Here is a 19,997-nt window from a genome sequence, read left to right as displayed (position 1 = left end):
TCTGTCTTTAAGACTATTAGATAGCTAAACTGCAGTGTTTAAAATATTCGCTAATAATAACAGGTGCAGAAACTCTTTAAACAGCCTTTTTCTTTTAAATCTTTTACAGTACTTGCATGGAAGAAGTGCCTCTATTGGACAATAAACCTGCTTGTACCTGCATGAAACCTGAGATTCAATTGGACCTGCTCCTGCAGTGAAATTAGACAGAGAGGCAGACAGAGAGAGAGAAGGAGGGGCGGAGGGGATGTCCCACTCGGGACAGCTGTGAAGTATCTCTTGCTCTCGGCATCAGTGACCCACCTTGTGATACAACTGCAACGAGTCGACATGGCGTCTCCGAGGCACTACGGTCGGTCCTCTGTGGACATAGCCAACGTGATGCAGAAGCTGCAGGGTAAGTGACACTCTTTGGCTTTGTCGGCATGCGAACCAAACCTCCTCTCCTCCTGCACTACTGCACAGTAATATTGTGCTGATTCAAGGTTTGGCTCCGTGCCCGACTGAAGTTCGCCAACATTTGCAAGCCGGGAGGCTCTCGCACACATGTACACATACACACCACCTGATGGACAAACTCAAACTCCTTGTCTTTTAACTCATTATTACTGAAAAAAATTAAAAGAAAGTACTGCCCTTGAACACGTCGCGCCGTAGAGCACATTATAGGGTCGCATATTTGTATAATTTGATTCAATGTGAACGTCTCTTTTTATTTTTTCCACCAGCTAATCTTATTTGAAACAATAAAAACATTCCTGCAACATCCTGTGACTAAGCTGCATAAGGTCAAGCTGCATTGTTTATTGTTTCAGGTTTGAAAAGTAAGATCTTATTTAACGAAACAGTTTTCATCCAGTCTGGTGAAACTCTGAATCTCATCGATGCACGATTTGTTGAGATCAGTCTAATTTTAGGCATTTGTGTATCATTTGGTCATTACGCCTTAAGAATTTCCTGTTTAAGTTGATTAGTGATGATGTGGTTTGACATTCACAGAATTCACTGATATAGCACTGAGCTAAACCCGATACCATTTGTGCCCTTGGCGAGCAAAAATGATTGGTAGCATGAAAATATGAGCTGTATGGGTACTTTTGAGTGTGTAGGATACCTGGAAACATCTGTGTGTGAGGCGTGATGGCGTGTTACCATAACTGCTGCTCGAAACATTTGCCTGTGGTTGTGCCAGTTTTACCCGCTTTCTGCTCTAGAGAGAGGCAGTGCTTCCTGTGTGCTCATCACTAAGGTGATTAATAAATATCCTTTGTCTTTATAGCTGAATGACCTTTTTTAGAGAGAGAGTGGAAATGACTTTGTGTATGTTTGCATAACTGTGCTTCAAGTCAGTAGGTGGAAGGAGTTTTTGTGGCAGTAGCTCTAGGTGGACTGTTGATGGCGAGCAGCGGTGCTTTTCTCTGGTAATCAAACACAGTTTCCTGTCATTGAAAGCATCCTACAGAGGTTTACTGCGGACCCGCTTCGGCTTCAGCAACAGCGCATTAATTATTGACGTGAGCAAAGTCTATAATGTTGTGAATCACTTTAATTAGTAGCCCACATTTTGTGTTTATGTAGATTTGTGCAGAGGCTTCATAAAGTTGTGAACATGCCTCCCCCTTTAAAGCAATAACTCATGTTTTTGCTGATTTCACGCTTGCCCTGTTTGCTATCAGGAGCGTATGGTGATGGACTGACAGGTAGTTGCTCTGCCTTGGTACACCAGAAGCGTGGCTGCTGCCAGGCTTGTCTTTTGCAATAGGTTCTTGTGGGTTTCACAAATGTGTCAGACAGGAAATGTGGAAACAGCTAGCAAATGATTTGACATATTTAATTACCCACAGCTCCTCCAGGAATCAGATTTTAGAGCTGATTATAGCGGTTTTAGTGCACTTTCTTTGATTTAAAAGAATTATGTGACACATAATATATACCTTACAAAAGTAACCTAAATAGTAAACAGTTCACCAGTGTGTAACATAAGTGTAACATAATTGCAGGCGCCAAGTGAAGCATAGTACACATATACAGATGTGCACATACTCATGAACAAACAAGAAACAAACAGATCCAGCGGATCCATTTTACAGGGATTCACATACTGACCATTGTAGCGTTTTATGTCCTTAGCAACTTCTCAGCTCAAATATTAATGAACAAACTGCATCACGAAGACCAAAAAAAAAACACAGGTAGGTCAAGATTAAAGTAGAGGAGATGTTTGAAGCCGGATTAGAATATTAAACGATATGAAAATCCATCTGAATCCTTTTTTATAAATAATCTACAGACATAGAGTCACCCTACAAGCCATAAGGTGTTCTGTTCAGATGAGACAGAGAGTACTGGGCGTTCAGCTGTTGGATCATTTCTTATCCTGCTCGGTTGCTCGTGACCTGTCAGAGCTGAACTGAAGTTGTTCTTCACTAAGTGGAACAACATAATGAGTGGGCTTTTATAAGACTCCCAGGTGACCATCTCAGGTCAATGAAACCATGCACCTACTGCACAGTGTTGCTAAAGGTATCATCTTCCTAAGATCACCTTAAGTACTTGATTACCTTCCTGATGCTCTGATGGTTGGATGTGATGTTTGTTGCTCAGTTTGTTCACTTCAAATTGATCCTTATAATCTATTTATTCATTAAATTATGACTGCATAAATTATTGATTGAATAGAAAATACTAACTAAGGAAGAATGTCAAGAAGTTACTTATTAGATGATGCTACTATTGTAAGAGAGTTGAGTGTTAAAATAAGTTTAAACTTCTACCTTTGATTTTAAAATATTCATTACTGTTCTTCTTTCGCTTGCTTTTGATATAAATTTATTTTCTTTGTATATTTATTTGTTTATTCTTTTATTACACTACATTCAATAGAGTCAAACTCAAATTAGTTGCCAAAAATATAATTACTTAGGAGCTGCTCCACATAAAGGTATCAGAAAATCTCAACCTCAATGTGTTCTTTGTTTTCCCTCAGAATGAATTATTTAACTAAACTAAAGTCCAGGACTTCGGATCAATCTGGGCCCATTTTGCAGCTGAAATCTAAATAAATGTTTTTCTGTTATTGCTTTCAAATTATTCAGCTACAATTCTTCTCTTTCGTGTTTTCTGGGGTAACACTTTAGCAAGATTTGAGATTAAGCGTTCTGTCACATTTGCGATCTTTCTTACGTGTTTATATTTGGAAATATTACTGCTAATTTGAAGTTTATCTAATTTAAACAAAATCCTGGTGATGTAACTGTGGTTTGAAACACGAGTTGTACTTGCTCTGGCCAGAACATCTTCTTCTACATGTTTGTTGTATCCCTAAGTGACAAACTGCATTTTTTGTACGGATTATTTCAACAATGGCTTTATTCTCGACTTTCTTCCAAAAGGTCAAATTTATGGAGTGCTCAACTTGTGTTTGCTCTGACAGGAAAATCTCACATGAAGTTACAGCAAAGAACTGCATTGTGGCAGGTGAAACAAGGTGTAGGAAATATTTAGGTTTTTCCTTCTCCCCCTATTGATGACAACTATTATGGTCTTGCAGGGTCTGTTTGCTTGGAAAATAAAAAATAACATATGTGCTTCCCTCAGTCTTGCCAAATAACAGGATCCAACATATCTCACTTAGTTATTTTGTAATAGTTGATCATTTTTTTGGGATACTTAGGTTTTAATAGAGAAGAAACACAATAAAAAAATTTAACATTAAGTGGCACAAAGGATAAACTTTTGTAAGTGATTTAATAATTAGAGTTATTTTGAGCATGTGAACTCTATGCAAATCAATCAAATCAGCAACAAGGCATTTCAAAGTGCTTTACATCATAAAAACACAAAAATGCAAAGTCATAGAACACACAGTCGACCGTGATTATACATCAGATTATTGATTAATGTTTTATGATTATATTTCAAAAGCAACTCTAAACAGGTACCTTTTCAGTCTGGATTTAGAGGAACTCAGTGTTTAGGCTGTTTTGAAGTTTGTTCCAGATTTGCGGCTCACAGGAGCAGAAATAAAAACGGTCCAGTAATATTTTCTCATAGCTACAAACAGCTTCCTGCATATGAAAGAGAAAGTAGCTTTTCTGGGACAGTACTTGTATAAACCAGTATTAATAGAACCTCAGGATTATTTTTTAACATGCAAGAAAAGCCTTTTAGCGTGCTGTGGGACCTGAAATAATAAAGGCATTTTCTGCACAAAATAATAAGCTATTATTTACTTCATTGCTGTCCATGTGTTACATTCAGAGCAGTAGAGTGGTTCTGTTCTCTGCTTGCTGTTTGCAGAAACAATGGATGTGCTTTAGAGCTTTCACATGACGCTTTGCAAAGGGAATCCCTGTGTGGGTGTGTCCTGTTTTCCCGTCACAATGGCGTGGGCTCGGCGCGGGGGAGAGCAGGTGGTACATGTCATTCAGCAGCCCCAGAATTAATTATTAAAATAACTTGCACCAGGACCTGCCTCATGCAGCAGCCTTTGTTCCGTCTCCCAAATCTACAGGACTCTCGAGACTTTGTTTAGCTTGAATGAATCAAGAGCAAGTCGGGTCAGTGTTGATTTAAAAAAAATACTGCTACGTGAGTAAATGTTTCAGTCATAGAGGATTAGACATGTCTTATAGGCAAATATGGCTAACACACACACATAAACTAAGCTTAAATCGGGATAATGCAGCCGTGGCTGTGACATCACACCCTCCTCACGCACTGATTGGTTGAGCCAGCCTCCTAGCTGAGCCCTCTCCAGCCTCAGATGGTATGATGATACAGCGAGGCAGTGCAGCTAGGGCTGTGCACATCCACACAGCCATGGCTCCTCTGGATGGGAACAACACAGGAAGAAGGAAGGATGGGACTGTAGATCACCCAACCTATTAGAGTTTCTGCTTTGCCATCTGTGTGCGTGCGTGCGTGTGTGTGTGAGTGTGTGTGCGTGTGTGTCTGACAGTGTGTGAGAGGGTCAGGGAGGAGGGGACATTTTCATCACAGCCTCCAGCAGCTCCCTCGCTTTCACCGGGGAAACCAGGCAGCCAGATCTGTTTTGCTTCCTGCTGGATAAAAAGGAGGGGGTAAAAGGACAGCTGTGTTTTTCTTTTTTCTGTCACGTTTTGTCCACTGTGGATCTTATGTTTCCCGCCGTCGACACACATATACGCACCGTGGAACTCATGAGACGCAAAGGACGAGAGCCGGAGAGTGGGGTGTAGGATGGCTCACTATAAGGATGTTTCTGTCAGAAAGACTTCTTTAAATCTGGTGACAGGATTTTTTCAGTATCTGCGTGGTAAGTAGCGCAGCAACAAGCTGGACGTTGGCTCTTCTACGCTAATAAAAATATGCTAATGGTTTGTAGGTGTATGAACTTTATGCTCAAACACAATATTATATGTGTGCTACCTTATTTATTTATTTTTTTGCGTATGTGTGCGTGCGTGTGTGTGTGTAAGTATGTGCGTGTCAGTATGTGTGTGATATGCTTCACTGGGCATCCCCAGTGCATCAGTGATGAAGCTTTAGCCTGTAGGTCAATGATGTCTTTGCTCCCTGTACAGTGTTCGCATCGCTTCCTTAAACACGTGATCGCTGTCTATATATTTCTGGGGTGGATGTTTAAAAATGGCCACTCCAAGCAGTGCAGCACTATCCAGCCGGCATGCACGACACAGTCCTCAACGCGACAACGGCACCACAAAAGCACAGAAATGTGCTTCTTTGTTATAAATGATGCATAATGCATGAGGCGTTGTGATTGAATGTGTTAAGAGACCAAAGACAGGCTGGAGGTGACCTGAACAATCACATGTTGGCTCTGAGCACAGAGGGTGGAGGGTTTGAGAGAAATTTTCTCTCTACTCCTTTTTAGAGCACTTGTCCGCAGCATCTGTTGTACCGCTTTTGTAAATCATAATTTTAAACATTGCTAGTTATGCTTGTACCATGTATGGTGGAGTGTTACTCTAATGCAGCTGGAGCCCTGAGAGAAGTTATACTTGAACAGGGGAATTTAAATAAAATAATATTAACTATCTTTAAAAGATTACACATTTACCTTTTGTATCACATGTTTTGGGTATCCATACAGTGGCTGAAAGATGTATTCACACTCCTCAAAAGTTTCTACATTCTTTTTTATCCTAAAACGCAAACATCACTATATTTCATTAGGACTTTGTGATAAACCAACAGAAGTGGTGCATAACTGTGAAGTGAAAATAAAATGGAACATGGTTTAAACGTTATCAAATCAACTAAAATCTTTCAAGTGTGCCTTAAATTTATTCAGCCCTCGTAGCGGAGAGCAGAGACTCTATATCCCTCTGAACACATCATGTTGAAACATGGTGGAAGCAGAATCATGCTTCTTTTCCCCAGCATAGACAAGTTAAGTTAGGCAAAGTCAGTAGAAAGATTTATTGAACTAGATACCAGGTAGTCCTGAAAGAAACCCTGTTGAAGGCTGCAGAAAACCTGAGACTGGAGTTGTGATTTATCATCTTGACAATACAACCAGAACTGCAATATAGTGAAGATCAGTAACTCCTGTCTCCACTGGCCTGTGTCTTTAAATGAGTCTCTGCTTCAAAACACGTAAATGTAATGATCAGCTCATTATCAGGACATCTTGGTGGCATAGTGAAAAATATAAGATTAATATCATATCATGTCTTATATTGAAAATATTGAGCAAGATAAGAATTGTGATTTATCTGGATAGTAAATTTTGTTTACTTTTTATTTTCTTGCAAAAACTGACCGTATAGTTTGATTTATTAATCTCTTTAATTGAACTTTTTTGCTTCATTGACTCATCCGAAAGTCATATGTAGTCAGTCGTGTTGGAATAAGTATTTGAACTTCATGTTTGTTACTTTCCAGATGAGCAAGAAGCGGTGCAGAAGAGAACCTTCACAAAATGGATCAATTCTCATTTAGCAAAGGTAAGTGTCAACTGCTTCCCATTGCACACACTGTCGCAGCTGTTACTTATCTGAAGTTGAAAACAGTGTACATTTCAGAAACTCAACAAAAGTCAATTTGCACAGTAATTTTACCTGAAACCTGTTCTCCTTCACCTCATCCTGATTAGAAAGCAGGACGAAGTTTGATGTGACGTATTGCCATTCTTATAAACATTCTCTTTCATAAGTGGTATTTTTGTTTTTTAACACTTGTTAAAATAATTGGAGACAATAAATTTGTATGAAGCAGAAATGACTTTGTTTAACACTAAGTATAATCCCTCCGATTATTCACTTAAGTGCAAACAGCAGCATCGTTTGCCCCTAATTCCTTAACACTTTAAATCAAATCAGGTTTAATGGAAGCCAATGTGTCGGCAATCAAAGTTTGGTGAGGCGGGAACATTTACCCAAGACAATATTCCATTTCTGTGACAAGAACTACTGAAGGATTTTTGGCATGACAACACAAAGACCATTTGTTCAGTTTTCAAGATTCTCACAAGGGGGATTTAAAGTGACAAGAGCCTGGATAGATTTAGTGGAGTGTGTTTGCGTGGACGTGAGGGGTATTTAGTGGAATAACTCAGATTGGTGTGTGCTGTCCATTTCTGCATTGGAGTTCTCCTGCTGTGTGTGTGTGGGTAGGTATTTGTTGTACTGTTTTGGTATTCATGCTTATTGTGTGAGCGTGTGTGTGTGTGTGTGTGTGTGTGTGTGGGGGGGGGTGTGCGTGTGTGTGTGTGTGTGTGTGTGTGTGTGTGTCTGTGGCGAGCGTTGGCAGGGACAATAACGTGGTGTGCAGATGGAGAACAAGAGGGTGAGGACAGTTCCCTGTAGGCAGTCGTCTGCTTCTGAGTTTCATGCTTCTAAATTAACAGGCACTCAGTTCACAACAATAACACATGCTCACATGTTGTGTTATAACACATTTTGTCTCAAAAGGAATAAAATTGGAATTCGATTAGGTGCAGCTTTGTGCTACAGAAGCATTAAATCTGATGAATTTAGTCATTTGAAATCATTATCTGGTAGGTTGGAGATCTAGCAGAGGAGAGATTTGGTTTACTTAGGCTGTTTGTTGGGCCTGATCAGCCCACAATAGTTTAAGCTTGGTTTCACAACTTTAGAAGAATCTGAGTTATGTGGTGGGCCAGCACTGGGGCACTCTGCTAGTCCATTATTCATTATTCATGCCCAGCTCACCAACTGCGCATACTAATAAGGATAATGTAATAAAAGCCTATTGATGAGCAGTGTTAGAGTTGATAATGAATTCATGTTAATAGTTTCAGATAAAACTGACGTTTCTCTGTATGGGTGTTAAATGCTTTTTTTTTGTAGCAAAGCATAAATTATCTGATTTGTCACTTCCTACGGCTGTCACATTTTCCTTTCAGCCTTTGTGTCCACTTCCTCTGATTTTCTACAACCAAGCATCTTTCCAGGAGAGTTTTTCCAAAGTTGGGAGTTTCATGTGACTGAGAAAATTAAGTTTCCAGGGTGGAGATTATTTTCAGCTGACTGTTTTTTGTGCAGATACGGCGCATCACTGAAGTATTCATAGGTTTTGAACTTGTTCATTCTTTCTCACATTACAACTGCAAACTTTTTTTTTTCTTGTGACAAACCAACACAAAGTGATTTGAAATCAAAGAAAACCACATGGTTCTGAAAATTGTGATGGACAGTTCATAGCAGAAAACACATGGTGAAACATGGTAGTGGCAGCATGATGCTTATAATTAGTTTCATGTGAAGTTTAATATAGAAAAAAACTGATTTGAAAAAGTGTTTCTTCTGCCTAAATGTGTTGTTCTGTATTTATATGTCATAAATATTTCTATTTTAGACCTTAAAACACCAGAATGTGCTCACAACTTTATATTTTTTCTGTTTGACGACATTTTAAAATATAAAATCAGGTGTTATGATCAATTTCTCAGTACATTAGCAGCCTTTCTACCAAATACTTTTGTATTCCTGAGATTTTTTTTTAGAAAGCAGTTTACTTCTCACACATCGTTGGCTGATTTCATTTAAAGTGGTATTCCAGTAAATTGTTACCTTTTTCCATATTTTGTTCTTTTTTAAATCCTAAAGGAAATGAATAGTTTTGCAAAGTGACTGTATTTAGTGGGAACACATAATAACAATCAGCTACATGCTTTGACCTCTGCAGCGCTGTTTCTGTAAACACTTTAGCAGGGCGCTGTGTGTGCAGATATTACTTCAAAAATGTGATTGTCTCGAGAAAAAGACAGTTTGTTATAAAGGACTTCCGACAGCTTTGCCCCAAATACGCAGCCAATTGCAATTCCACCATGCAGTATGCTGAGTTGGGAAATGACCTGGATAATGTGCCAAAAAAAGTATTCCCACGAGCACTATTGCTTCTTAATTAAACTTTGGCTTTGCAGATTAAACGTTTATTTTGTCTGAGACAATAGATTATAGTGTCATTTAATCTCTTTGAGGCTTTAAATGTGTAAATAAGGTGATATCAGGAGACTGTGTCCTGTTGGGGTTAAATGAGCGCCGTAGCCTGAGGACTGGGCATCGCGCCACTGCTGTGGAAAAAGCACCATCTTTTCAGCTGCAGGGAGGCTCAGTGGTTGCTGCTAACAAGTCTGTTTCTCACCAACAGCATTCGGTTCCTCCTCATCCCTGGTAATGGACTAGAATACTAATGGGTTTTTTTTTATCACAGTGTGGACTCTACAGCATACAAGAATTTATTTTCAGCTCTTTTATAAACTGTCATGTTTTGCTTTCTTTTTTCCTCTACCAGCATAAACCACCACTAGAGGTGAACGATCTTTTTGAGGACATTAAGGATGGGGTGAAGCTCTTGGCGCTGCTGGAGGTCCTGTCTGGCCAACGACTGGTGAACAAGAGTTTATTTGTCTTGTGTGGAATTTAATCAGAACTTGACCATTTCTTGAAAATATTTACTTTTTTATTGGGATTGGCCGCCAATCCTAGTTAGAGTGAAAGTTATGTGTGCAAATCAAGGTCCATTGCATGGCATTTCTGGTCAGATTTTTCTAAGCATCTGAAACATGTAATTGTGATGGCTCTTACTAGACTGCAACAATTCAGTTTGTGGTTTGTCTTGAAGAACAAAGTTATCTATTTTAGAATCACTGAAGAATTTTTTTCTGATCTTCTCTGCTGTGAGAAGCACTTACCACATGTTTTTTGATCTTACTGTTCATCTGTCTGACTGGAGAAACACACATCATTACACACTCAAGGGCACGCTAACAGTTTGACCCAATTTGTTTTCATGTATCCAAACCTCCTTGTATCTGTAAAATGATAAAACGTCTTCAGGTTTTTTTATACTTCTATATTTTATTTTTTTGCATTGTTGTTTGATTCTCCAAAACTGGGTTTCTGTAAACAGAAGTTAGAAACAGTATGCCTGTCTTTTTGGAAAACGGCACAATAAAAAATCTTCCCTTCTCATACCTGGCTTAGGTTCTACCAAAATGTGTTATATTTAGGTATTTTAGCAGGAAGGTCTCCTGGAACTAACTTGCTTTTTGCAAAAGTAAATCTAATTTCAGAAAAAAATAACTATGATTCCTAACTTCTTTCCTCACAATGATTCATTCTCACAAGCTATTTTATGTAAAAATAGATTTGCTAAAATCCCCAGACCAATCCCATAAGCATTTTATGCCTTTTAAATAAAATCCCAAATTAGCTAGCTCCACTTAAGTTATTATCTCTCAGACATTATGTGAACAAAGCTAAATTAAACTGTCTCTATGGCATGCGCATTTGAATCGTATGATCAAAATACACTGAACTGAACAACAAAGCTTCCTTGGTTTGCGTATTAATTTCACATTTCTGTCCTCTTTGTCTTCAGCCCTGTGAGCAAGGCCGCCAGCTGAAAAGGATTCACTGGGTTTCCAACATCGGCACTGCACTCAAGTTCCTTGAAGGCAGAAAGGTTAGCATGAAATTATGGCGCTTAATGTTTTATCCGTATTTCTGGAAGATAATAAAAGCTTTTAACCGCAAAAGATACAAGAAGGAAACTGAACTGTGAATGTGAAATAAAAAGAGCCTCATTCAGCGATTGGAACGTATTTTTATTTATTTATTTTTTTAACTAACAAATTGAAAGTGTGGTCATTTATTTTGATTGTATTAATTTTTATATAACTAAATCTTACCGCCTTTGCATTTACTTATCTTCTTAACTAAATTCGAGTAATTCTTCACACATCTAATAAATTCACAACATCATTATTTTTATTCACATGTGTTTGAGGTTTATCCAACACCTATTCAGTCTAAGAGTCAGTGTAGTTTTTAAACCAGTATTGACTCAGGACTTCAACACATTTGTCCCACAATATGTTGGGGTCAAATATTGTGACCCAACCGAATTAACTTTATTAATTATGTTGATAATTAAAGATCCAGATAAAGTAAATTATCTTTCAGATAATTCACACTCAGATAATCCGAGTGAATTATCTGAAAGTTGAAACACATTTATTGTTGATTAGTATTTAAATTAAAGTAATTTGTAGTATCATGCCTATTTTCCTTTGTCAGGTTTTTATTGAGTTAGCTAAGGCAACAGTAAAATGTGAAAAAAAAAAACTGGTCACAGCAATATATGGAATAAAACATTTTAAGTGCAGAAAACCCACAAACATTTAGACAGAATGCTTCATATGCTTCTTGACTAAGTAAAGATGCACCAATCAGAATTTCTTAGCAGCTAGTGGCTAAAATTACTTAAACTTCAGTCTTTGGATACCCTAACCCTAACCCTATTCTTGAAAATGTAAATCCCTTAACACTTAGATTTCAGAAAAGCTTGCAATGCTCCCAAATCTATCATGTTTACTAACAGGTAGAAGCTAAAAACTCCAAAGGGTTTACTTCATTCAGCCTTCCTGTTATCCGTTGACTCGCCGTCTCTCACAGTCTTGCGGGTTTAACGAATTACAGTCTCAAGATGTAACAGAACATAAAGGTTCCTTTTAAACAGCCTGTTAAATATTTTATTTTTCCACTTAGTCAATTCTTTTAACATTTCACTTAAATGGAAAATAGCTCTTTCAGTCTATTTCCCCCAGAAACGTGTAAAGCAGTTACAGAAAGTTGGACAAATAAATACAGAGGATGATAAAAGCAGCAGTTGGCAATTTCACTGTCAATTCCTTGGTTAAAGCTTTTCCTTCTGTTCTGTTGTTGACGTGTTAAAATAACACACAACTGTCTGTCTCACTACAAAAAAAGAACATGTACACATTTAGATGAATGATTGAAAGGCTCACTGGAAAGCATGACGTTTAGTTGCGTATTTGTCAGTGAGCATATAGTGTCTCTTTCTGCAAAACATTCACTTTGTTCATGGAGGCATGACAGGATTTCTTCAATGCATAACCCGTTGCTAAATCTCCTGCCCTACTTTCCGACGGATTCCCTGAGGACTGAAACTTATATTGTTGTGATCTCTCTCTCGTCACGTTTGCTTTCAGTCTCTGTATCGAGGATCACCGGTCAGTTGCTGTTGAACACCTTGTGCCGTCGCACTCAATGCTTTCATGAAGTGCATGATGTGTATTTTGCTAGACTTGGGAGAGAGCTGCAAGTGTTTCTGATAGTCTGCATTTTTATGCATTTTGAGTGGAACCCGACCGACGCGTGCTCTGGGCTGCAGTTTACCTGCTCGAGTGTAGAAACTTAAATCCAGCAAGTTGCCGCAGCTCTTCAGAGCAATGTTTGCAATCACAATAGTGCATCTGCTTTTCTGTTTACTTCTTTGTTTTTATCTGGTTGTCTTCTCACTCATGCTTCTGCCTCTGACAATGACACTATTTATCTGCATCAAAGGCTTGACTTTGATGACTTTCTTTGTTGTTTTTGGTCTGAATGAAAACCAAGGAAAAAATTGTGTGCGAGACACTTTGGGTTTCTCTCCCTAACGGTCTAAAAATGAATGAGGGTGTTGACATTTTTTCTTGCTTTGGTTTTAGATCAAACTCGTCAACATCCATGCCACTGACATTGCCGATGGGAGGCCGTCCATCGTCCTCGGTTTGATATGGACCATCATCCTCTACTTTCAGGTAATTCTATATTAAGATGACCCAAGAAAATGACTAATAAAAAGAATGTGTCCAAATGGTTGTTTAATCTTAAAGCATGACAGGATTTACTGTCAAGATCTTATAATATAGAGCGTCCACAGCATGAGATGCTCAAGTTGTTTTCAATTTTTCAATTAATCGCAATGTGTGTCAGTCCTCAAACCTTTTGCGCCAAGGAGTGAGTGTTTCCATCTACCACCATACTGACATGCATTTTAAAACAACCCAACTTTTAAGAAAAAAAACATTTATTTTTCATTGACTCTACACCAAGACTGTCAAACTCATTTTTATTTTCAAATCACAAATTTTCTCAAAGGGCCAGTTGAGCCAGAATATATTTATAAAACCCATTAACAAACTGTTAAAATAGTAGCGAATAACTGCCTCTCCATTTGATGAGTTAAATAACATTGAACCTCTTTGGCTGCATACAAAAGGCATCCCACCAACTGCACTTGTACCACAACTTGAGACTGATTGGCTCCAAGACGTTTGCACTCAGCTAACTTTACCTGAAGCTCATATCAGCAGTCAGGCAGAATCCTTACTGACATTTTGTCCCCCCTTATCTTCTTTTGTTTGTTTCTCAACCAGATTGAGGAGTTAACCAGCAACCTGCTAGCTTTACAGACGTTATCCAACAGCAACTCGTCCGTGGACAGCACAGCCAGCTGTGAAACAGGAAGCCCTCCCATGAAGAGGAAGGTCACCAACAAATTTCAGGGCAATGCTAAGAAGGCTCTGCTCAGATGGGTGCAGTGCACAGCCGCCAAGTACGTCACACTTTTGAGGTTTCCAATTTAAAGTAGAAACGTTAATCCGGTTGATTTATCAAAAAGCTCTGTGCTTACTCGCGTTTTAAAAGTCCTGCAAGCCGGAGTGGCTCACCGTTGTGTTTTTCAGGGATTTTGGAATCGAGGTGAAGGACTTTGGGTCCAGCTGGCGCAGCGGCGTCGCTTTTCAAGCGGTAGTGCATGCCATCAGGCCCGATCTGGTGGATATGGAAGTGGTGCGGCGGAGGAACAACAGGGAGAATCTGGAGGAAGCTTTTGCTCTCGCAGAAAACGAGCTGGGCATTCCTCGCCTGCTGGATCCTGAAGGTCTCCTCGTTTCTGTTTTCTGTTTTTGCTTTTGCCTTAAAGGTTTTTAGTGTTGCTAACTATTCTAAACAAGTAACACTGGTCTCATTTTTTTTTTAAGATATGACAGAAGTACAAATAATATGAAATTCTGTCAAACGGATTTACATTAATGTTTCTCATACTAAGAAGGCCAATGTCACCTTCCAGAGGATTAAAACTCAGTTTTACCAGCGCGCAGACTGTGAGTGAAGGCAAGGACAGCAGCCTGCAGTGACTCTGCAGTCCTAGCTTCACTTACAGAGACGACTGGAGATGCTTTAAAACACACAGAGCTGCATAAGAATATGTGGCTGCAGGAGCCTGGCTCTGATTTGTAGTGTCAGGCCAGCAGTGTGGATAAAAGTAGACATGTATAATTAGCTGACAGCCTCAGTAGATTTAATCTCTGGAGGGAACGTCTTTTGTTCCGCTGGTACCAGATGTAAGAGCTTTGTTGCGTTTTGTCGCTGCTTCTGCGCTTCAGTTTTATTGAAGGCTTGGAATTTCTTCTGCCGTTCAAGGTTTATTAAAGCAGCGATTAAGATCATGTTTGTGTTGCTCTGTAGATGTGGATGTCGACAAACCGGATGAAAAGTCTATCATGACTTATGTGGCTCAGTTTCTCAAGCATTACCCAAACCCCCAACACTCTGAGGGTGACGGACAGCAGGACGAGGTACTTTGGTCAAGTTTATCATTTTCTCAGTCCAGGTCATGCAGTACAAAGCACATTTTTTTATTTCAGGACATGAAGTAACATTTATTCCATGTCTCCTGTCAATAAGCCTAAAACTCCTGCGTTATTTGAATATATATGGATAAAGAAAAGCACCCTTTGGAGAGGCAATGCACTAAAATCTACTTTATTACTTCAAATTGTCATTTGATAGAATAAAGCTTTGATCTGTTATTACAGGCATTAGAAATGCACTGATCAGAAATCTATAGCAGATGTTGCATCTTCTGACCTTTCCTAAAGTGAGCTTGCTAGCACATGTCCAGAACCGGACGTCCCGGTCCGGTTCTGGTCACCATTTGATTTCTCAGTGCATCTCTAATAGAAATTGATGCCAGCTGAGTTTTTATGCTTTATTTTGTATCATCACAGACTTATTTGATTTTCTTTCCCCATCCACTTTTGTATTTTTTTTTCGTACATCAAGCTGCTTCTTGGCTCTATCCCAACTTTTGCATTGTCAGTGTCAGTACTGCAGGTGAGGGTTCAGGTCAGAGTACTGCATGATTTCTGTTCGGAGTGTGCGTTCCCTCATCTCATGTTTCCATTCACTCCACTTCTGTTTCCTTGCTGTTCTTATGCCTTTCTGATGTGTTTGCATTTCTCTGTGATGCTTGCCTTGATGCTTTCCTGGAAAGTTTGTTCCTCAAGATATAGAGCAAATGCTTGAGGTATGTTCAAATAAATGCTTGAGTTTTCTACTGTACCGTATGTTTAAATCTCTGCTTTTTCTACTTCTGTTTCTAAAATTAACTGTTTCTCTTAATGGAGCTCTTGCTTCTGTGTGCAGGGCTTGTTAATTTGAACGCAGACTTTTTAACCTTATCTTTGCATTCCTGTCTTAAAATGTCATTTAAGTGTCCCGGTTGCATGTTAATTAATGGAAAAAAACGGGTTTTGGATTAAGTTTGAGCTTAAACTGAGCAGCTTATCATTTGACTGTGACAGAGGGAAGAGAGGAAGATGCTCAGAGAGCTGAAGGTGTTTTTGGATCAGCTCGAGAGAGACTTGCTGCGAGCCCAGGCTACAGAAGGAAGCCTCACTGACAAATACCAGGTGAGTTTGATTAGAAAGGAAAAAAAAAACGCTACCTGTTCTGAACGAGGAAAAGTTGTTGCAATAATCGTGTCTCTGTGTTTTGCAGGCATTCAAAAACTTTCATGTTCATTATGAAATGAAGAAGAAGCAAACGGATCAACTGCTCCAACCTGTTCACAAGGAAGGCAAACTGTCAGTGGACCAAGCTCTGGTCAAGCAGGCCTGGGACCGCCTGTCTGCCCGGGTAATTACACTGCATTCTTCATCATTTATAGGACATAGAGCGGTAAAGTTATGCTGACTAATTACGTTTTTTATTGAGTGATGATGAATTATTGGAAATTTTGTCAGATTTTGGTTAAATATGTTTTCCTCAACTTTATTTACATTTTCCTTTAAAGCCCAAACTTCAATAGTTTAGCTTGAATCCATATTTATTCCCATATATTCCTGCTCATTCATGTGAATTGACATTAATTTAATACAATGACTAATTCATTATTACTAAAAAACATTTACGTTTAAAAAGTGGATTTTGCATGATATGTCCCCTTTAAAGCAGGCTATTTATTATTTTCTTCAATTAAAAGAAATCCCTTTGTTTTCTCACTTCCAGTGAAGTTCGGTGTCGTGCCGAGGGGCTGAATGAGTGTGTTTATTGTGGAGTGGGAGTGTGGGAACAGAGAGTGTTTTGTTCACTAGATACTCCACTTCTTTGGGCATCAGCAGCTTGTTTAGAGTGGAATAATCTGCTGTTGCAGAGCGGTTGCTTGTGAACATACAGGAGCTCTGTGTTTAGAACAGCTTCTTCCACTGTCTGATCTTTTTTTTTTTTTTTTTTTGCACTGGGTGTCAATTGCAGCTGTTGGACTGGCACATTCATCTGGACAAGTCTCTGCCCGGGCCGCTGGGCGTGATCGGAGCCTGGCTTCACAGAGCGGAGATGGCTCTGCGAGAGGACATCCCCCTCCAACACGTTCATGAAGAAACCGCCAATGTTCTGCACAGAAAACTGGAGCAGCACAAGGTAAAGTGTCTGCTCACCCATCAATGTTGACATTTTTAATTAGATTAAATGTTAGTGAGACTATAATTGTGTCTTTGTGTTGCAGGAAGTATTGAAAAGCCTGGAATCCCACAGACAGACTTTCACGCAGATCCACAAGGACAGATCAGTGAACGGGGTGCCGGTGCCGCCTGAGCAGCTCCAGGACATGGCAGAAAGGTGTGGCGCCGTTTCCTTTTCCCTCTAGTCATGCAACTGTCACAGCAAATGACACAGTCTTTGATGTCTCTTTAATATTCAGGTTCAACTTTGTGTCAACTTCATCACACTCTCACTTGATAAAGCTGGAATTCTGGGAAATAAAGTACAGACTGATGGCGTTTCTGGTGCTGGCAGAGGCTAAGCTCAAGTCCTGGATTATAAAATATGGCCGACGGGAGTCAGTTGAACTCCTGCTGCAGAGCTACCTTGTGAGTCGAAATTATTTACATCAGGTGTGCTGTTAGAGCGAATCAGTTTGTGTAACAAATCGTTTTCCTGTTTCTGTTGTAGAGTTTTGTTGAAGGCCACAGGTTTTTTGACCAGTATGAGATCATCTTCACAGCCCTGAAACAAGCTGCAGAGGTTTATGTGAAGTCTGACAGCTCAAGTGAGATTCTAATTCATTTATCTTTCTGCATACTGCGATATACTGGGATACATAAACTGAGCATTTGTTTGGTCTATTGATTTTATGTTACAGGGACTAAAACCTGTAACAAAGGTAAGTCCAGAAACGATGTTTGGGAAATAAAACATGCCTGTTTCCATTCCTTTCTGTAACTCGGTCTGTTTTTGGCTTCAACCATCTTTTGCTTCCTAAAACTAAAAAGGTCATGGTGCATTATGCATGAGGGAGTAACTGTAGTTGTAATGGTGTTTTAGCATGTTTAACAGTCCTAACACACTGCAACGTACAAAAGGATCAACATGCAGAATCATTTGCACTATGTTACAGAGCCTCGCCAAAGTATTCATACCGCCTGAACCCGCATCACATCCTGGAACCTCAGTGTATTTTGTTGGGATTTTTTTGTGACAGACCAACCCAAACCAATGTGTGTGAAACTGAAGGAAAACGATACATGTCTTTGAAATTTTTTTTTTTTTACTTTGAAAATCCCGAAAAAGCGGCTAAAATTTAGATTCAGTCCTCTTAAATGTAAATAAAATCTAGTGCAAACAAAAGTCACCTAATTGAGTTAGCATGTATGTATTTCCATAATCTATCTGTTTATGGAAATACATGCTTGTAAGAAACTTACAGGCATCATCAGCACACAAGCCAGGGAGAAAGTTCTGGAGAAGTTTAAAGCAAGACAAGCTTATATAATAATATCCTAAGCATAAAATTAACATTCTTCATGCCCTACATGTAAAACTCCCTGTGCGGTGGAAAACTAATGTAGTACAACACCCTGAACATGTCTTCTCCACAGGGAAACATGGTGGTGGCAGCATCGTGCTGGAAGGTGGGAGTGGTGCAGTCATAGTCCACAATTTATTGACAATCTTCGGAAAGACTTGAATATCGATGTTTACAGGCACTCTTCATTCAAACATATCGATCTTCAGCTATTTAGCATAGAAAAACATGCAGAAATTTCATTCACTGGATGAAAACAAGCTGCTACAGACACACCACCAAAGACTACAACTGTAGCAAAAGGCGATCTTGTAAAGTAATACCTTTTATTTGTTAAAAAAAAAAGAAGTTGTTTTTTAAAATAATTTTCATTCTATCTTACAACTACACTGTGTGTTGGTCTATCACATAAAATCCCTGTAAAATATATTGAAGTTTGTGGTTGTGTTATCATACAATGTGAAAATGTTCAGGAAGCACTAGTACTAATATTTTTGCAAGATAGTAACAGTAATCAGGCATCCTTAAACTTATGCTAAAGTGAGCCGCTTTCATTTCCAGTCGACGAAGCAGAGGGCGTGAGCAAATTCCTGACTGAAACGACGGCTCAGTGGAAGAACTTGGCGCTGGAGGTCCGAAGTGTTCGCAGCATGCTGGAAGAGGTGATCTGTAACTGGGAGAAATACAGCAGCACCGTGGCATCGCTGCAGGCCTGGCTGGAGGATGCCGAGCAAATGCTCAACAAGTCGGAGAGCGCCAAGCGTGTAAGTACGGTGCTTGAGTGGCGACAGCAGGGAACGGTGCATTTAAATGAATTTATTCTGATCTCAGATTGTCTCGTGTCGTCAGGCCCTGTTTTAGTTTGTCTTTTCTGTGACAGGATTTTTTCAGAAACCTCTCTCACTGGATCCAGCAGCACATGGACATGAACGACGCCGGGAATTTTCTCATCGAAACATGTGACGAAACCGTCTCTCGAGATCTAAAGCAGCAGCTTCTTCTGCTGAACGGGAGATGGAGAGAGCTATTTGTCAAAGTCAAACATGTAAGCTTTGGGCATGTTAATGTGAGAATTTGCTAACAGGAAGAGTTTGATGTTACCAAGCAGACGCAGATTTATAAAGTCATACCGAAAGCGTGACGTATTTTGCCTTCCCTCTGTTGTTTTCAGTATGCAAGAGCGGATGAGGTGGATAAACTGAGGCAAGACTATCAAGACGGGATTAATACCTTAAAGATGTTCATGGATGCCACCAATGAGAAGATGACCGCTCCTGTTCAAGTGTCTTTCCTCAACGTCAGAGCCTTCGTTCAAGACGTTGAGGTCTGACCATCACCTTCACTCTCAGTTTACACCTGTGCTATGTCTTTTTCTTTTCTGTATGTTGCTATTTGACTGTTTTTTTTTTTGTTTTTTTTTGGGACAGGAAATCAAGCACAAAGTGCCAGCGATGGAAGCGGCCTCCAAGGCAGCAAGCCGCACAGCTCAGCTGTTGACCAAAGACACTCCGCAAGAGGAGATTTCTCAAATGATGGCTGTGATGGCTTCCATCAAAGAGCAGCTCAGTAAGGTGAGTGTGTGTAAAACAGTA

At 39.5% G+C, this 19,997-nt stretch overlaps 1 protein-coding gene across 19 annotated transcripts in view; it reads left to right on the top strand.

Annotated features, from left to right (window-relative positions):
- The first annotated feature begins 218 nt into the window (after nt 1-218).
- The window catches only part of syne1b (spectrin repeat containing, nuclear envelope 1b), a 94,603-nt gene continuing 74,824 nt past the window's right edge, over nt 219-19,997 (top strand). For 7 of the 19 annotated variants that reach the window (XM_081603416.1, XM_081603430.1, XM_081603429.1 and 4 more), the window contains exons 1-22: nt 4,790-5,296; nt 6,889-6,950; nt 9,763-9,858; nt 10,852-10,935; nt 12,485-12,505; nt 12,983-13,075; nt 13,694-13,872; nt 14,003-14,199; nt 14,787-14,896; nt 15,384-15,434; nt 15,595-15,627; nt 15,905-16,012; nt 16,101-16,238; nt 16,857-17,021; nt 17,107-17,219; nt 17,302-17,470; nt 17,553-17,649; nt 17,743-17,763; nt 18,967-19,169; nt 19,286-19,450; nt 19,577-19,729; nt 19,833-19,976. In XM_081603416.1, coding sequence (XP_081459542.1) covers nt 5,221-5,296; nt 6,889-6,950; nt 9,763-9,858; nt 10,852-10,935; nt 12,485-12,505; nt 12,983-13,075; nt 13,694-13,872; nt 14,003-14,199; nt 14,787-14,896; nt 15,384-15,434; nt 15,595-15,627; nt 15,905-16,012; nt 16,101-16,238; nt 16,857-17,021; nt 17,107-17,219; nt 17,302-17,470; nt 17,553-17,649; nt 17,743-17,763; nt 18,967-19,169; nt 19,286-19,450; nt 19,577-19,729; nt 19,833-19,976 — 2,478 coding nt within the window. In that variant the 5' untranslated portion in view covers nt 4,790-5,220. Of the gene's footprint in view, nt 398-4,789; nt 5,297-6,888; nt 6,951-9,762; nt 9,859-10,851; nt 10,936-12,484; nt 12,506-12,982; nt 13,076-13,693; nt 13,873-14,002; nt 14,200-14,786; nt 14,897-15,383; nt 15,435-15,594; nt 15,628-15,904; nt 16,013-16,100; nt 16,239-16,856; nt 17,022-17,106; nt 17,220-17,301; nt 17,471-17,552; nt 17,650-17,742; nt 17,764-18,966; nt 19,170-19,285; nt 19,451-19,576; nt 19,730-19,832; nt 19,977-19,997 lie in introns of those variants that run through there. The other 12 variants (XM_081603417.1, XM_081603420.1, XM_081603424.1 and 9 more) reach the window with 12 other exon arrangements.

This window comes from Poecilia reticulata, chromosome 22, assembly GCF_904066995.2.
Source record: "Poecilia reticulata chromosome 22, P_reticulata-male-v2, whole genome shotgun sequence".
In the NCBI taxonomy this organism is placed as follows: domain Eukaryota; kingdom Metazoa; phylum Chordata; class Actinopteri; order Cyprinodontiformes; family Poeciliidae; genus Poecilia; species Poecilia reticulata.
This window is presented reverse-complemented; position numbering and strand designations above follow the sequence as displayed.